Source organism: Columba livia, chromosome 2 (genome assembly GCF_036013475.1).
Source record: "Columba livia isolate bColLiv1 breed racing homer chromosome 2, bColLiv1.pat.W.v2, whole genome shotgun sequence".
Taxonomy (NCBI): Eukaryota; Metazoa; Chordata; class Aves; order Columbiformes; family Columbidae; genus Columba; species Columba livia.
Genome location: NC_088603.1, coordinates 125,585,820 through 125,603,748, shown reverse-complemented (window position 1 = coordinate 125,603,748; position 17,929 = coordinate 125,585,820). Strand labels below are relative to the sequence as shown.

The 17,929-nt window shown below is 44.6% G+C and overlaps 1 protein-coding gene across 1 annotated transcript in view; it reads left to right on the top strand.

Moving 5' to 3' along the window:
- Window positions 1-610: 610 nt before the first annotated feature.
- The window catches only part of LOC102096682 (cytochrome P450 7B1), a 128,173-nt gene continuing 110,854 nt past the window's right edge, over window positions 611-17,929 (top strand). The window contains exon 1 of the mRNA XM_065053661.1: window positions 611-1,071. Within this exon, the coding sequence (XP_064909733.1) occupies window positions 626-1,071 (446 nt within the window). The 5' untranslated portion in view covers window positions 611-625. The remainder of the gene's footprint in view (window positions 1,072-17,929) is intronic.

Below are 17,929 nucleotides of genomic sequence, written 5' to 3'. Positions count from 1 at the left end.
CACCTTACTCAATGTGAATTTGCATTAAATGGCATCTGACATCACAGCAATGTTTCTCAGTGCACCTTGTACCAAGTGGCAGCAGAGTTGTGAGGTACTCCTGTTGGCCAGCTATTCTGTTAGCCCCCTGCCCAGCCACAGAGTACCAAACTCCCTGGACCTTGGCCCCACTCTGCCCCATCCTGCTTCCTCAAGTTGGGGATCTCTCTCTTGCCTCTGTTTTTGGTTTCTCACCTGGTCCTCTCTGTAACACACCAGAAGGGCGGTGGGACTGGGAGGAGTGGAAGTGCCACCTCGGGGACTGAACCTGGCTTTTTCTCACGCAGCACAGCATCAAGAGCCAACCTCCACTGTTCACGTCTAGTTTATCCTACTGCAGGTGAAGTTTTATGAAGCTGAAGGGTGTTCTCTTGCTTTTTAAGCAGGGGACACAATCGGGCGTACCAAAACCAAGCGGAGATGAAAGGGCTGCCAGAGCTGCTACCTGCTCAAGCTTGGCACCTCTTGCACTGGGGACACGCCATCGCTGCTCGGGCAGCCGAGTCTGTGGGGGCACCGAGCCCCTCCCGGGGTGCGGAAGGCTGAAGAAGATCGGCGGCCGCGGGCCGTTTACCGGCGCAGTGGGATGCCCCTGGACCCCCTGCCCCGGTGTCCGTCCTGGGACCTCTCCACCGGAACCCAGCCGTGTCCCGCACACCGAAGGCCGGGGCTTCCCCTCCGCCGCCGGGAAGCCGCGGGGGCGGGCGGGCGCGACCCTCCCCGCGTCTGTCGCTCCTCGGGGAGGAGCCGGCCGGGTCGCACCGGGCCCGCTCGCCAAGTCGGGCTCCGAGCAGCCAAACCCAGCCCCCTGGGCTCGGGGTGGGCGGGGAGGGCCGGCGGGCCGGGCGCCTCTTCGGCAGGGAGCCGGGGGACGGGCGAAACTTTCCTCCCGGGTGGCGGCGAGGCACCAGCGGCCACCGAGGCGAGCTCTGCCAGCATGGGCCCCGACGCGCTGCAGCTCCGCACCTACGGCGGGGCGGCCGCCGCCGCGCTGCTGCTCTGTGCCGTATGCGTGCTCTGCAGGAGGAAAAGGTATCGGGGCGAGGGGCCGCCGCCGCATTCCTGCACGGCCGCGGCGGGGGAGCGGGGCTGCGAGGCGGGAGTCGCGCCGCCGAGCCGTGCATTGGGCCGCGCGTCCCTCCGCCCGCCCCTCCGCGCCGGGAAGCCCTATCAGCGCCCGCCGCCGCCGCCACCGCCCCGCCGGGCCGGGGGCGGTGGGGCCCTGGGGGATGGCGGCCGGTGGCCCCCCGCTGCGGATGGGGCGAGCGCGGGGGCCGCGGGGCCCCGGGCGGCCGCCGCTTGGCGGGGTCCGGCGACGCGACGCTCAGCTGCGGCGCCACGGCCGAAGGCGAGGGAGGGCCGGGGCGGTGCGGGGCTGCGAGGCTGCGGACGGCGGCTCCGCTCCTGGGTGGTGTGTGGGGGCCGCCGCTCGCACGTGGGTACTCGGCGCGGCCGGAGCGCCCGGGAAGCGGGTCTCGCCTTTCGTAGTTGCGTGGGAGTCCGTGCTCCAAAACAAGGGGTGCACGAAGCACGTAGCCTGGACCCTGGCAGTGACCCTTAGGCTGGCTGAAAACCTGAGTATTACTTGTGCGCCCTATGTAGCACGCATGAAGGTGCGGGACTTGACAATGTTCCCGCGGAGTCCAGGGTGCACTGACCGTATCTACCGAGGCAAAGGTGACAGATACTCTTGCTGGGTTGCAACAGACTCTGCGCTGCCACTTTTCTCTGTGATAAGTAACTGACAGTGGCATTAGCAAAGCCACTAGAACTTGTGTCGTGGACATTTCGGTGACTTTCGTTAGTGCCCCTCAGTGTTGCCTTTAGTTCCTTTCAATAGTACGATTTAAAGATTCACAGAAGGCACACACATACTTTGGGACACATGAAGTTGCATTTTTTTGAGGGAAAGAAGTACTGTCTGGAACCATTCTTTATATTTTTGAACAACACCTGTTTATTTATATGCGAACCTTTTCCTGGGTATTTTTCACTTTTGTTGCCAATGCTTGAGGCTCCTCAGTGTCTGTTTGACAGCTCATGAATAAATGTGTGTAAAAGACTTGGTGAAGGAGGAGTGAAAAAGGGGAGTGATCCATATTCACTGTATTGTTGGTTGTTTTTTTTCCAACCATATAATAAAACACATAGCAAATATTAAATTTAATTCTGAATAGTAAACAGTTACTTTTCCTAATCATTGAAAGTTACTTTTGGAAGGTGTAGACAAACAAAGGCGAAAAAAGAAATTCCAGTACTAGCCTCTAAAAAAGGGTCAGAAAGTCAGTCTGGCAGGTTTTAGGCAAATAACCCTAGCTTCGGGACCAGGTATAGAGTGAATGAATCAACAGAGAAAAACAGGGAAACTTCTTGGTTTGATCCCAGAAGACATCTGGTCACTGACTGTAGATGGAGATGGACTATTTCCATGATACTTGTCTTGGAATCGTTGTTAATGTGATTCGAGTTAGAGAGTCCAATCCATCCCTGAAGTGGAAGACATCCATTCCGATGTTCAGCTGAGGTCATCTCATAAGACAAACTGCCTGATAGAGTAGCTTAGGATGCAGCTTGTATGTTTCAGCTCAGTTTACCAAGTGGATTGCTGCTGCCAGACTGGTCACTCCTCTTCATCCTCCCTGTTGCTCATCTGGCCCCCTGTGAGCTGCTTCTGGGAGTTAAACCAGCAAAAGACTATATACTTTTAAAAATAGTTTTAGTTTCCTGAAAGTTTAGCTTCCGAAAGGAGGTCAGCACAGAAAACAAAAGGGGAGCAGTAAGGACATAGGCCAAATGGCATTGTGTGTCATTTAAGGCTAGAAGGTCTTCTACTGGCTCAGCCATATTTTAAGATTGTGCCTGTTACTTGTAAAAATTCTAGTAGAATTGTAATAGGCTGAAGTTTTGTTAAAAATGGAAACAGGCAAAACTCTTGCTATTAAGCTTTCAACCAGATGTGAGTGATAGGCAAAAAGGATTAAAAAACCCATTTTGAGTTATTTTCATAACCCTTGTGGCTGTAGAGTTTTTAAAGTCAACTCTTTAGAGTCTGTAGCAAAATTGTTTGAACATTTGTGCCAAAACAGAATAATATTATACAGGAGGCCTCAACAAGAAGGCATACTTTCTTGCCCTGAAAAGCAAACTGCTGTTCAATTAATAAACTATGTCTTTAAATCCTGTGTTGTTTCTCAAGCAAATGTACAAAGCACCAGAGTGCAAGCAGCTGGGGACAAAAAGTGGAAAAATCCATCAACCTTGGTGTAGTACAGCCCTAAGCATAAGGTGCTGGTGTAGATGTGCTATCCTGTGCCAGTGAAACGTGCAACTATTCCTTACTTTTTTAGCATAAAAGAAATTGTGCATGGTCTTGAGAGATGCCAAGCAGTATCCTGGCTGCCTTCAGCAACCGTTTCTGATCTGCAGAAGAAAAACCATGCTAAGGGTGCAGTGGATGAAAAAATGGGGATAAAGCTTAGTTCATGCTCCTCGGATTTGGTGCAAGTTTGTGATCTCCCCTTGCCTGTTTATCCATCCATGTGTGTCCTCCACAAGTCAGTTTTCTTCTTCCACTTTCTTCTGTTTGAACCTAACAAACCCAGGAGCAGGTGGGGCTACCCCTCCCACTCAGGAACCATTTGGGAATGTGTTGACCTATGGACTGTTGGCGAATTACTCTGTGAATGCATGCCAAAGTCAAGGTTGTAGTCCTGATCATGGCTCATACCCATTTGGACAGAAACAAAAATAATTTGGGTTTTGTAGAGCTTGCCTATGCTAGAAAAAAATGTTGCTGCTTCACCTATGCACATGTTTTTATAGAAATTTATGTGCTGCCCTAAGGTTGGTATACTTGTACCAGTGTGCAAACTCTGTATAAAGGGACTGTTTGTTGTGTTTAAGATACCATGATAAACTTTACCAGAATAATCAAATTTAACATCTTAACCACAACTATGCATGGATTCCATCTAGGGTAGCAACAGTAGTAAAATGTGTGTATATATAAATGAAGAGTTTAAGTAAGTAAATAATACACCACTGAGTGCTAATTTGTTCTTCCGAGTTTGGCAGGTTTGTTTTGCCAGATGATGCCTCTGTCCTGCTCAACTGAGGCGAGGCACAAACCACCAGTGTGATTCTGAGAGTTACGTGTCTGGGAGCGTAACAAGGGTTTGTATGTCCCAGAGAAGAAAACTCTCCAAATCCATCCCAGATGTTCCTTAAGCAGATGTTGCAGGGTTTTGCTTTTCTTGGTGTGAGGTGCTTCTACTTCCTTTCCTCTCAGGCTGAGTGCTCATTACTGGAGAAGAGATTTTGTCAGAAGAAGTGTTATATTTACTTGATCTGCCTTTGCCTTTTTCTGTAGTGCAGTTGGTGTAATCTAGTGTTACAAGGTTTCAGAGTGAGTTCAGTAAAGGTTTTCTTATTAAAGTATTCACATTACTCTTCGGAGACAGCGAAGAGAGGAAGAGGAATTTCCTTTTGTATAAATGTTTATCATTTGAGTGCTGGTGGCAGTAATAACACAAAGGAAACTAATTGGAGTCTTTGCCAGGTTTCGTATCACAGATGGTGAAGAAACAGAAGTAGAACAAAAGTTTCTTTAATCACAGAAAATTTTATTTTGAGTTAAACTTAAGTGTCAAGTGAGGCTTGTTGCCTTCTGCATGCTACAGAAAGATCTGCCTCTTACTGGTTAATGAAGAAAAGCCTGTCTGGGCTGTTTGCTGGGGAATGTATTTTCTCCAGAGAGAAAATTTCTCCTTTGTGCTGCCACATGAAAGTATTTCTGCTATGGCAAAACCTGATGACTTCCTAAACTGGAAATTGTACATATTATTCTCTTTCGTTTTCATAAAGTGACTAAGTCTGCCCCAGCTTTATGGCTTTTATTTCTGATTTCAAACTGTTTTTCCACAAGCTGTGCCCAGGTGAGAGGGCAGGTGAAGCCAACTCCTGCTTGTCTCCCAGCAGTAATGCTGCCAGGGTCAGGGAAGGGCCCTCCAGACCAGCAGGGGTTGGCTCCTGGTGGCTTCTGTCAGTGTGGTACTGTGCCACCTTTTCTTGCTCAAATTGATGTTTATTTTTGCCTGCTGGTGTTTATTGCATGTCCATGCCTGAAAGTGATCATAAATTGTAACCAGCAATTTGGGGAGCAGGCTGGGATGCTTTCTGCCTCCCTCCTTGTGGGGCAGATGCTGCAAACTACCAGGAAGAGGAAGAGGCTCAGGCTGACCACAAATTAAAACCACCGGCTTGGGAAAGGGGGCAGTGGGGAGAAGTGGAACACAGATTGTTGCATCTGTATTTATCCGTTGAAATTGGATCCTGCAGTCCTGAGGTTTGCATCCCGAAGTTTGTCAGATGAAGAAGATAGAAACCCAACCTGGACGTACTCATGAGAAGTTTATGTCTGCTTGGAAAGTTAACACGTGGCCTGTGTGAGCTACACTGATGAAATGGTTTGTAAAAATTATTCACTCTGCAACTCTGTAGGTTGGTAAGATTGGTATTTTAATTATTACAAATGGGCTTCACAGTCAAGATTGCTTGGGGGAATTATGTGATATGTGGCATGTGTGACCTGTGTCAATTTTACTGTACAGCAGTATAGGAATTCCCATGCTGGGCTAGATGTGGCACATACATTCTAATGTATTATTTCTGACCAGTTTCTAATGTGTCAGAACATGGTATAATAGTAGATTAAAGTCAACATAAGGACTACTTGATATATTTCTCAGAAGGGATTTTGCTATGGCCTGAGTTACAGGTTTAAAGCCTCGTTGGAGCAAAGTGTCTTTCATTTTTCTCTTTTATTCAGTCCTCTAAAAAACCTCCAATCTATACAATCGCATTAATCTAAGATACTTTTCCAAAAAATTGCTCTCTTGAACCCAGATAGATATTGCTGAAAAAAATATAGATTTCATCTTTGCTTTCAAGAACATCTTATCCTTCTCTGTGACAAGCTGTGAGCTTGCTAACAGCTCTCTTACCAAGCGAATTGTAGTTCACAAGATGTCATCAGCCTGTCTTTTTTACTACTTCTGCTAATTTAGGCAATATGTTAAGGTAGTTTCCTGTTGGAGGGAACATCAGGAAGGACAGACAGAAGGATACTAGAAAAATCTAGCCTCTTCCTTCTTACCTTGACTTTCTACAAGGGCCTTTTCTCCATCCTTTTGGTTGGAGTTGTAGAGAATGCATGTGTTTTCATGACCTCTGTTTGTTTAATATTATTGTCCACCTTTGCTCCACTCTGTAAAGATTAGGACTGAAGACTGAAACTGTTTAAGGCAGAAAAGTAACAATTCTGATTCTTAAGTACCCTTAAGAAACCTTTATTTCTCACCACCACACTTGGGTTTTCTGTCAACTTTTCACTGCTGTGCCAAGATCTGGTGGGAGCTTATGCTTATGGTGGAAGCTGCATGCTTCTTCAGGTAAGAGGTTCAAGAGGGTCAAATAAAATTAAGTAAGTGAAACCGTAACCTTCTCAAGATGTACAGGACTCAGTTCACTGACTTTTGGGTTCTCTTACAGCACTAACAGACCTGGAGAGCCATTAAGTTGTGGGTCTTGAACGATATCATGTCTCAAGGCAGGTTTTTCTTTTTTTTTTTTTCCAGTGCTGCTTCTCATCCTTCTGATATGTAGTCTGGGTATCATGTACATCTTGGGATCTGCTTCCTACCAAGGCTCTGAAGATGACACCTCTTTTAGCAGATAGCAAACTTTTCCAGTAATCTATGATTTACAGTATTCTTTGCTTAAAGTACACTGCCACCTAGCAACAGTTTCCCTTCCCTCCCAGTTTTCTTGACCTACTTTGTTGGGGGTTGTTCAGCTTTAGTTTGTACCTGGTCTGGTCTTGATTAGCATCCAAAACCCATCAGTAGATGCCATCCGGGTAAACGTATGTGTGTGTGGGGCGGAGATATTTTTAGTGGCAATAAGAACTGCTAGCTTCGGGTTTCTCACTGGAATAACAATGGTCTGTGCTTTTACAGTGGTTTTTCCTTCCAGTGTTTTTGTGAAAAATGCCTGTAATTATTTTTTATTCTTAAAGTGCTTGGTTTTGCTTTCTTCTTTTCATTGTTCTTTGGAAGAGATAAAATTAAAGGGCAAGAATAAAATGGAATTGCTTTCTGCTCTTTTTATTATTTCAGTGTAACATGAAGCATGGAGCATCCATCTAGAGCACCGTGCACAAATGCACAGAGCTTATGGAAAGTACTGAGCGATTAACCCTTCTGCTCCTCCTCTTAAGTTGGTAGCTCTAAAGGTATGAATGAGGAGAACACAAGCAAATACAGACTGCTTCAAAAATGAGCTTCATGCTTACTACTATATTTAGAGGAGGAAAGCAAGCGAGTTGGCAAACCTTAGCTGAAACGTTAAATATAAAGGCTGGTGTGAAGGCAGACACAAAGGGGCCAATCTTAATCCTGTTATCCTCTTAGAGGAGATATTAACTACTTCTCCTTTAAGCATGATGGTGAAATTTGACACTTGGTGTGTTTTAATTGTTGGTGATATAACTAGAGATCTACATTGTCAGGTGACTGCAGGAAGATGAGTCCCACCTGCAGAGCTACTTGGGCCCACGAGAAGGGATGCAGGCACTGGATGCTCCCCAAGCTTGCGGTCTTGCCTGCAGACTCTGCCTCAGTTCCTCTGCTGTAAATCGGAGCTCAATGTGGGCTCGTCTTGATTTACAGATAACATAGCCAAATGCTTCACAGGGTGCTCAGTTGCCAGAGAAGATGAAAAAAATCATTCCATGGTATAACCCCGCAGCTTTTGCTGAGGAACTGTTGCCTGCCCATTCCATTTCTCCTGTGTGCTGAAGTACAAGTTCCATTTACCGTTTTAAGACGAATGCCACATTTAATTGCAATATTCAGCTAAGCTGTTGGATCATGTCAGCCACTTTAATGTTTTGCTTAGTTATGAGAATTAGCGTCCCATATAAAGCTGTTTGGGAATTTTTCAGTCAAGTATTTTGATGAAGAAGCTGGGCAGAGCTTGTTTTGGTATAGTAATATAACCATTCTCAGTACTCCATCTAGTCACTCATTTAACTTAGTGCATAGTGATGCCAAGGAGCAGGGAAATATAGAAGCTAAAAGAAACAGCATAAGTGCAATGTTAATACACTATATGAAGTTAAGGAAAATCTCACATTTAAGTTGGCGGTCTTTTTTGTCCAAGTTTTATAGAGCTACTTGGTAGTGGAGCCCGGTTTGGAACTCATTTTCCTGACTTCTAGTTTTCTGTTTTAACTTGCTGCCTTTTCTTTCCAACACACTTACCATATATGACATTATAGCTGTCTGGTAAACTAACTTTTTCAACCATGAGGCAGATTTTGAATTCTAATTTAAAACTTCAGTAGTGTTCCTTTTCTTTCCCCACCATTTACTGATCCTTCTACAAGATGCATGTAGGTTTTTAGGCTAATATCCATTTGCACGCCGTCTGGGAGAATTTTGGCTGACTGAGAGTCCCATAAAACAAAAGTTTCCTCTTTACAAACCACATGGAGCTTGGCTGTAGATATTCAGTTCCTTTCTCCACAAACTGTTTTTAATGGTGCCAGATTCTTCTGTTTCTTCTCCTTGTTTGGCACATGTCAGGAAAAAAAATCTTGGCTCTCGTATAGAACATATCTTGTTTCCTCTTAACTGCTCGTACTTTCTATTCGTAATTCAAATCAGCAGAAAAATGCTATGGTTGTGCTTCTTGTGATTTAATCTTGTAGTTTTCTAAGCAACATTCCTATGTTCTTTAACAAAAAGTTCTCCCTCATACTGCAGGCCTGACGGTAGGAGGTTCTAGCTGAATGCAACAGATGCATCCCTGATGATTTGGAAGAGTATTGCACAGCATCCCGACATGGTGGCCTGCTCAAGCCCTGTGGAGGGACATGAAGGAAGAACAGATGAGCAAAATGAAGCTAAAATGTGATGTTAGAGGAGTGTCCTCTCTGTTACACAGCTGTCCCTTCCTGGCACTGCAGTGAAAACCCAGATTGCAATGCTGCACATTCCAGGCTCATGTCTCTAGTGGGAAGTTGAAGAAAGGAAAGACAGGCCAGCCAGGCGTGGTGGTGGAGTTGCTCTCTATGTGAGAGAGCAACTACAATGTACTAAATTCTGCCCAGGAGTGGATGACGAGCGAGTTGAGGATCAAGGAGGATCAAGGGTCAGGCTGGCAGGGGTGACACTGTTGTGGGCGTCTGTTACAGGCCACCAGATCAGGCTGAGGAAGTTGCTGAGGCCTTCTATGGGCAGCTGAGAGTGGCCTCACAGTCACAGGCCCTGGTTGTTGTGGGGGATTTTAACTTCCCTGATGTTTGCTGGAAGGACCATTCAGCCAGCCAGCCACAGTCCAGGAGGTTCCTCCAGTGCATTGATGATAACTTCCTCATGCAGATGGTGGAGGAGCCGACTAGGAGAGGTGCACTGCTGGATCTCATCCTCACTAACAAGGAGGGTCTGGTCAAAGCAGTAGAGGTTGAGGGCTGCCTGGGTTGCAGTGACCACGAGATGGTGGAGTTCAGCATCTTGGGTGGCAGGAACAGAATAGCAAGTAGAATTGCAACCCTGGACTTTAGCAGGGCTAACTTTGGCCTTTTAAAGCAATTGCTGGGGGAAATCCCATGGGCAAGACTGCTTGAAGGAAAAGGGGCCCAAGATAGCTGGATTGCATTCAGAGATTGCTTCTTCCATGCTCAGGATCAGAGCATCCCCACACGTAGGAAGTCAAGGAAGGGAGCCAGGAGGCCTGCGTGGTTGAATAGGGATCTGTTGGGTATGCTCAAGCAGAAGAGGAGAGTTTACAGGTCATGGAAGCAGGGGCTGGCCACTTGGGAAGAATATAAGGCTGCTGTTAGAGGATGTAGGAAGGCAGCTGGGATAGCCAAGGCCTCCTTAGAATTACAGCTGGCGAGAGGGGTCAAGGACAGCAAAAAGAACTTTTTCAAATACATAGCAGATTAAACTAATACCAGAGGCAGTGTAGGACCACTGATGAATGGGGTGGGTGCCCTGGTTGCAGAAGATACAGAGAAGGCAGAATTACTGAATGCCTTCTTAGTCTCTGTCTACTCTGCCGGAGGCTGCCCTGGGGAGCCCTGTACCCCCGAGACCCCGGATGAAGCCAGGTCAATGGAGGAGTTTGCTTTAGTCGATGAGGACTGGGTTAGGGAGCAATTAAATAGTCTGGACATCCATAAATCCATGGGTCCAGATGGGATGCATCCGCGGGTGCTGAGGGAGCTGGCTGAAGTCATTGCTGGACCGCTCTCCATCATCTTTGCCAAGTCTTGGGAAATGGGAGAGGTGCCTGAGGACTGGAGGAAAGCAAACGTTACTCCAGTCTTCAAAAAGGGCAAGAAGGAGGACCTGGGTAATTATAGACCGGTCAGCCTCACCTCTGTCCCTGGGAAAGTAATGGAACAGCTTATCCTTGGTGCCATCTCAAGGCATATCAAGGATAAGAGGGTTATTAGGGGCAGTCAGCATGGCTTTACCAAGGGTAAGTCATGCTTGACCAGCCTCATAGCCTTTTATGAGAATGTAACAAGGTGGATGGATGATGGCAGAGTGGTGGATGTGGTCTACCTTGACTTCAGTAAAGCCTTTGACACAGTCTCCCACAGCATCCTCACAGCTAAGTTGAGGAGGTGTGGTCTGGACAAAAGGGTAGTGAGGTGGATTGCAAACTGGCTTAAGGAGAGAAGCCAGAGAGTGGTAGTCAATGGTGCGGAGTCTAGTTGGAGGCCAGTATCTAGTGGAGTGCCTCAGGGGTCAGTACTGGGGCCAATATTATTCAATATATTCATTAACGATTTAGACGAGGGAATAGAGTGTACTATCAGCAAGTTTGCTGATGACACCAAGCTGGGAGGAGCGGCTGACACACCAGAAGGCTGTGCTGCCATCCAGAGAGACCTGGACAAGCTGGAGAGTTGGGCGGGGAATAACCTAATGAAATTTAATAAGGGAAAGTGTAGAGTCCTGCATCTGGGCAGGAACAACCCCAGGTTCCAGTATAGGTTGGGAAATTACATATTAGAGAGCAGTGTAGGGGAAAGGGACCTGGGGGTCCTGGTGGACAACAGGATGACCATGAGCCAGCACTGTGCCCTTGTGGCCAGGAAGGCCAATGGTACCTGGGGTGTATTACAAGGGGAGTGGTTAGTAGATCGAGAGAGGTTCTCCTTCCCCTCTACTCCACCCTGGTGAGACCACATCTGGAATATTGTGTCCAGTTCTGGGCCCCTCAGTTCCAGAAGGACAGGGAACTGCTGGAGAGGGTCCAGCATAGGGCAACAAAGATGATTAAGGGAGTGGAGCATCTCCCTTATGAAGAAAGGCTGAGGGAGCTGGGTCTCCTTAGTTTGGAGAAGAGGAGACTGAGGGGTGACCTTATTAATGTTTATAAATATATAAAGGGTGAGTGCCACGAGGATGGAGCCAGGCTCTTCTCAGTTGCAAACAATGATAGGACAAGGGGTAATGGGATCAAGCTGGAACACAAGAGGTTCCGCTTAAATTTGAGAAGAAACTTCTTCTCAGTGAGGGTAACAGAGCACTGGAACAGGCTGCCCAGGGGGGTTGTGGAGTCTCCTTCTCTGGAGACATTCAAAACCCACCTGGACATGTTCCTGTGCGACCTCACCTAGGCATTCCTGCTCCAGCAGGGGGATTGGACTAGATGATCTTTTGAGGTCCCTTCCAATCCCAAACATACTGTGATACTGTGATACTGTGATACTGTGAACCATCTCCTTCCTGGTCCATGTCATCCCAGGGACCTGTCAGAGAGCCTGTGCATGTTTGTCACAAGCTGTACTCGTGTTGCTTGCTGACAGCCTCACTCAGCACCTTGTGGAGTTCTTGTTTGCATGAGTCAATCTGCTACTGACGGCTAAGAGACAGTACAAAGTCTGGTTGCCCTTCTGATTTATTTTGGCCCCCCAGAAAAATCAGCAATGCACTCACTAGCCAGTGCTTTCCTCACCCCGATTCCTTGCTTCTCGGGACACCCATGCCCAGATTTTTCCTGAGCGGTCATTACAAAATCTTATGTCACTTGCCTTACCTAAAAATGTTGAACAAAATGTGGATTTTTTTTTTGAATGATACGTTGAAAAAAAATGATCATAGAAAATTGCCGCATTTTCATTACTTTTTATAGTGACATGGTATTTAAAGAAAAATGATGGTCTCATTTCAGCACTGTGAGAATGCAGAAGTTTTGCAATTACTAGCTCTAGCAGTAATTACTTAAAAAAAAAAGGAACCTGTATATTCCTTAACAAGAGAAACTACTGCTGTTAAAGCACAGTAGACAGAATTGGCAGAGAATTGGTGATGAAGTTCCTGAGAAGTCAGTATTTCAGTAGTTTTATACTTTTTCTTTCAGCAGAAGGGTGGGTTTTCCCCTTTGTCATGGTGTAATACTGTAGTCTCTGAAGGTTTCAGAGAGGTGTTCTCTGACTTTCTAATAGGGCCCCAAGAAAAATCAAAGTATTTTCAGATACTCTCATTCAATCTGGTTAACAAAAGCAGGATGCTTACGGAAGGAAGGACAATTGCTGCTATCTCCTTGGAGAGAATTTGTGCAACTTCCATTACTGGTCCACTCAACTGATGCTACAGTAGTGTTGGTCATCGCTTCTCTAGCTGGGAAGTACTGCTCCTCTTCAGTTCTGGCATGGTTTTTTAGGTTAAAATAGCTCCTCTTCAGAGCTTCTGGTGTGTGCGAAGTCATAGCTGTACTAATTCTCTCCAGCTGTTTTTTCAGCATGAGAAGCTTTGGGAGTCATGTTTGAGAAGCTTCTCTGAAGATAGCTCAAATGGTGTCTTGATGACAAAGTATCATTTTTTCCTTCAGTTGTTCAGGAATCTATGATATCTACTCACCTAATACTTCATAAGACAGAAAAAGCATCTCTGTAAGGTTTGCTTTTCTTTCGGTAGGTATCAGTATTTGTAAAATTTTTCCAGTGGACTATGTGTTTCTTCCTTATTCCTTAGGAAAACTTCTGTTATTTTGTTGGATGGAATATTTTCTAATTTTTAAAAGATTTTCAGATGTCTAGGTTAGTTTTCAGCAAGATAACTGTTTTGCTTAAATAACAAATTTTCAAACCCTACAGCTGAGGGCGAGACACGTTGCCAGAGCCCACACTGAAATGCTCGTGTGTGATTCCCATTTAAAAAGGAGCAGCTGTGTAGCTGTACGAGAAGTGAAAATGTCTCTCAGTTCAGGAGTTACCCAAGAACCAATTGTAAAACACAATGAACCTGCAGAAATTATATTTGGGCAAAACAGAGAGGAAAAGTCTAAGGACTGGGAGGGCAGGCTTGTACATGGTGCACTTTTTAACCTCAAATACTTGTCTGAAAGATTCTGATTCAGCAACAGTAGGACTTAGATGTGTGTATCTGATGATGAAATTAAGCTTAAAGTGCATGGTGGTACACAAAAGATATTTGAGCTTTTCGGTGGCAGTTGCCATCACAGCATCTGTGACTAGTGGAGATTCATTTCCAGGCCCTGAAGTGCAACAAGCCGGCTTCAAAGCCTGAACTCCTTCTGAGGACCAGATGAGGGTAATTTGAAGTTTTTGCCCTAGCGGCTTGCACATAATACCCTTTAAAGCCAGGTTAAATTGTGTGTTGCTACTGAAGAGTGACACAGAATTGTTCACAGCAGGACAGGAGAATTTCCCCATGTATGTCAGTGTTCCGTGGTTTGGGAAGCAGCTGCTTGCGCAATGTCTGGTTTGTGGTTGAACAGATAGCTGAATTTCTGGTATTGCTGCTTTAAGATACAAGAATAATAATTAAGCTTCAAAGGAATTTTGCATATGTGAGCGAGTAATTTTTTTTTTTCTGTAAGCTGTTTAGTTTCTTGCATCCTATGTAGTGAAAATGCTGCTAGATCCTACTTGATATTGTGGCATTACAAGAGAAAGGATTTTTTTTGTAACCTGTGGACTTCATATAGAACCACATCAGCTATAACAAATATAGAGCCTTAAAAACCTGTTGTCATGAAGACTTTAAAATAAAACTCTGCATGCCGCTTCTATTGGCTCTGCAGCGATAAGAAGCTAAAATAGACAATGCAGAGATCTCTTGGGCTTCTTGGCTTCATGATCTCATTTGCTGAAGTCAGACATACCTTAATGTTTGGCCCTCCCAAACAGGTGTCAAATAAAGTACAGTTATGACCTGTCCAGTCTTATCTCCTGCACAGGCTAAACCATTGCAGTGTCCCCTGCATCAACTACATTAAATTGTGGTTGAACACTATTTGGCTTGAAATTGTGGATGGAAAGCTGTCCTGTTTTTGGTTTATTTTTTCCTTTGAGTGATGAGTACTGCAGTGTTTATCCCATAGGTTGTTCTTACCATTCTGTCTTTGCTTTAAGAAAGGGGGGCTAATTCAGTCTCATAAGCGAATATGTGTGTCCTTTACAGATCAAAAAGATTTAACTGAAAAGGGTGAAAGATAGCCTAGGACGGTATCCAAAAAAAGCAAGGCTATCTCACGTTCAAAGTATGGAATACTACTGGTGCTGGCAAGCCCATCTGATATATCTTTAATTGTGCCTTAATGGCAAGTTAGTATGGACTGAAGCAACTTACTGTCTATCCTTTCTCCCCACCCCAAGAACATGTGTGTGAACCGATGTATCTACACTTCGTGTCTCTGCATTGCATGTTTGCTTGCCTCTGGGAAAAAGAAGAAGAGCAGCCAGTTTTATTAACTGGCTATGGAAAAGAAGAGAGAATTCAGATGGGATCAGATGAACTGACACTTTGTTCTTTTGCTTAGACATTAAAAAAATCTTGTTTGTTTTGTTTTGCATGCTATTGCAGTGTATCTTGTTATTAATAATACCTCTGAGACTACTGTTTAGGAGCCAGGAATATGAGTGATCTCATGCTTCCAAATTATGCTTCAGCAGTTCCAGAGACTCAAATGCACCGTATGCAATAGAAATGTGAGGGATAAAGCAACTTAAACTGTAGCAATAAGGTTCATTTCATCAAAAGGAAAGGCCCAGGAAGATTTTTCTCATAATGGTTTTCAGCACAAATAATGATGTGCTGATTTGGAACATCAGGTGGTTTCTGTCATCAGACCATGTGAAAAAAAAGCAAAACAGCATGCTTATAGTTGCAACTTTGTAGCTAATTGGAGGTGTTTGGTATGTCATTGGATTAAAGCCTTCACACCAGGCTCAGTTTTCAGTGAAGGACCTGGAGGTTGGAGATGGCAGGAAGATGGAAAGACCCATGTGTGCTATGATGATGCTGACTTCTCAAGTGAAGGCTGCCCAAGGATTCCCACATGTGCAGGATGCACACAGCTTTTTTCAGTGAGCTCTGGGTGACAGAATCTCTGCTGTTACACCCACGACCACTTGTACCTCTGGTATCCCATTTGGTTCCAGACACACCAATCAGATATAGCTGCAGCCCTGCTGTACCAGATGGTGCTTTTTACTTTTTGTGGCAAATATCAAATCATCTCCTTAAAGGCAGCAAAGCAGTGGAAAGTCTTTCCTGCTCATGGTAGTAAGTTAATTTCTCAAGATTGTGGAAGGGTCAGATCAGTTAATTGTCTGCCCAAGTATGAATTTAACTCCAAGCCAGTATGTAGACGTCTCTTTAATTTTCCAGGGTTGGACTGGTCAAAGCCTCCTCAATAAACATGAGTTTGCATGCAAAATTTCTCAGAACTGCTGTGTATATAGAAAGCAAGCACCACAATTGGGTTCTGTAATTCAAACAAGATGCCTACTGCAAATTCAAACGTGGGCCCTACTGCAATTCTGCTGCTGATCACTATAACCTGACTGCAGAGTCTGGCTGGTGGGTAATACTAGATTTACGTCAGTAAAGGATAAAGTCTGTATTTATCACTTTTTGCTCTTTCAACAGGCTTTATATTTTGTATCATCCCGTTTTCTGCTAGGTATTAGAGTGTTGTTTTTTCTTTTCCGATTTCTGAATTTGCTTTTTCACTGTTCACAAAATTCACTGTTCTGTATAGGAGCTGTCTTCATGAATTCCCATCGCTGTATTCAGGGGTAAGCCAGGCTAATGAGACCCTTCTTTGTTTCATTTGAGTGGGTTTTGCTAATTGGTTTTATCACAGTGGAACCTGTAAGGGGATTTTCCATAGACAAAATGACAATAAAAAAATGAAATGCTTTTGTTGATAAGTCACCTGGCAATTCCACCTGGATCTTCAACATAGCTGTCAGGAGATGTAACTCTTTAACATCCAGTGCCTCTAATTGCCCTTTATTTCCCCCTCTGTTCTCCTTGTGTGGGATTTATTTCTCAACTTATGGGATGAAACCCCAAAGCAGGTTGTGATGGAGTGCACCTCCAGTGAGCAGTAGGGAGATAAAAGAGCAAATTAGGATGGTCAACATGCAGCAGCAAGAGCAATTTCATTCTGTTTCCTGCCCTCTGGTTTCAGCTGATCTCTCCCCATCCCACTTCACCCTCATATCATCACTTTCTTACAGCTCAGCTCATGCAAGGACCCTGCTGCTTCTTTACACCCAGGGAGCAGGGTCTTCAACAATTTGTCCTTCCCAAAGGCTCATTATAGCTCCCCCAGTTGTCTGTTTGTATCCATCTTCTTCCCCAAGTCTTGCTCAGTATACTGATCATCAACCTATCCTCTCACCTTTCCCCAGGATCATATAATTAATCTCAGCTTGAGAATAGTATTAGGTTTTATGAACTTCCTAAGAAAAAATGATTGAATTTCAAGCCCCGGGAGTGAGATGGCAGCTGTTAGTCAAATGTACCTTGGAGTGGACAGCCTCCATGAGTCCCAGGTAGACCTGTGTTCTGGCTTTTGAAGAAAATTTGTGTTGACTCAGAGTTTTCTGAACCATTGAATTTGTGATTATTGTTTTTTATTAATTTCACTAGGTTTATGTTGAATCAAGACGTTAGGATTTTTTTTTTTTGTCTAGCTTGAAACTTTGCCCTTGAGCTATGCTGTAGTCCCTTCAGCTTGGTCAAGAGTAGCTTGAAAGCTTCTTGCCTTTGCTGCAACACCTGCCTTCTGCAGGAAAGGGATTAGAGCAGTCACTATTCTCTTCATTTATATAATTCTGTCATTGCTCTGACACCAGCGTAATCTTCTTGACTGGCTGATCAAACTGATTTTCAACAGTTTTAGACAGAAGAAAAAATTAGTGCATTTAAGTCTTCCCTGATTTTTCTGGCAGTTTCTCTGTCATTCAGTATCGCGTTTTCTTTCTTTATCTCAAGTCCCTTTTGTTTTTTACTGTGCTTATCTTCCTCCCGATGAAATATCTCCTACAGCTGGCATTTTCTAACCTTTAGACCTCTAATTCTCCTAATCTCATGCTAAAGCAGTAAACATGTGATAACAGACCCTTATCAGACTTTGTATTATTGCAGTGTTTGACATGACTTTTTGGCCTTACTTTAGACAGTTGTTTTTCATTAATTTCAGCAAGCCCAGGATTTTACTTTAGAGAGTTGCTCACACCATAGAGATTCTATGGTGGCTGTAGCTTTATCATATAGCCAAATGAAAATAATCTGTTCTGTAAATTGTATATGTATATTTAGTGTTTTTGTGACTCACAACACATAAGTAACAACTGAAATACTTTTGCATATGAAAAAACTTTTCAAAATCACAGCAAATCCTGATGCTCTGAGCTTTTGAAAATGTAACAGAGCTCTGTTTTCTGGTCCTGCTTCTACCAAGAAATGGCTTTGGATTTTGTTACAGCAGGAGCTTTGCATTTTTGCTTTGCAGGATGAAAATATACAGTAGTTAGGGGTCCTTTTGCAAG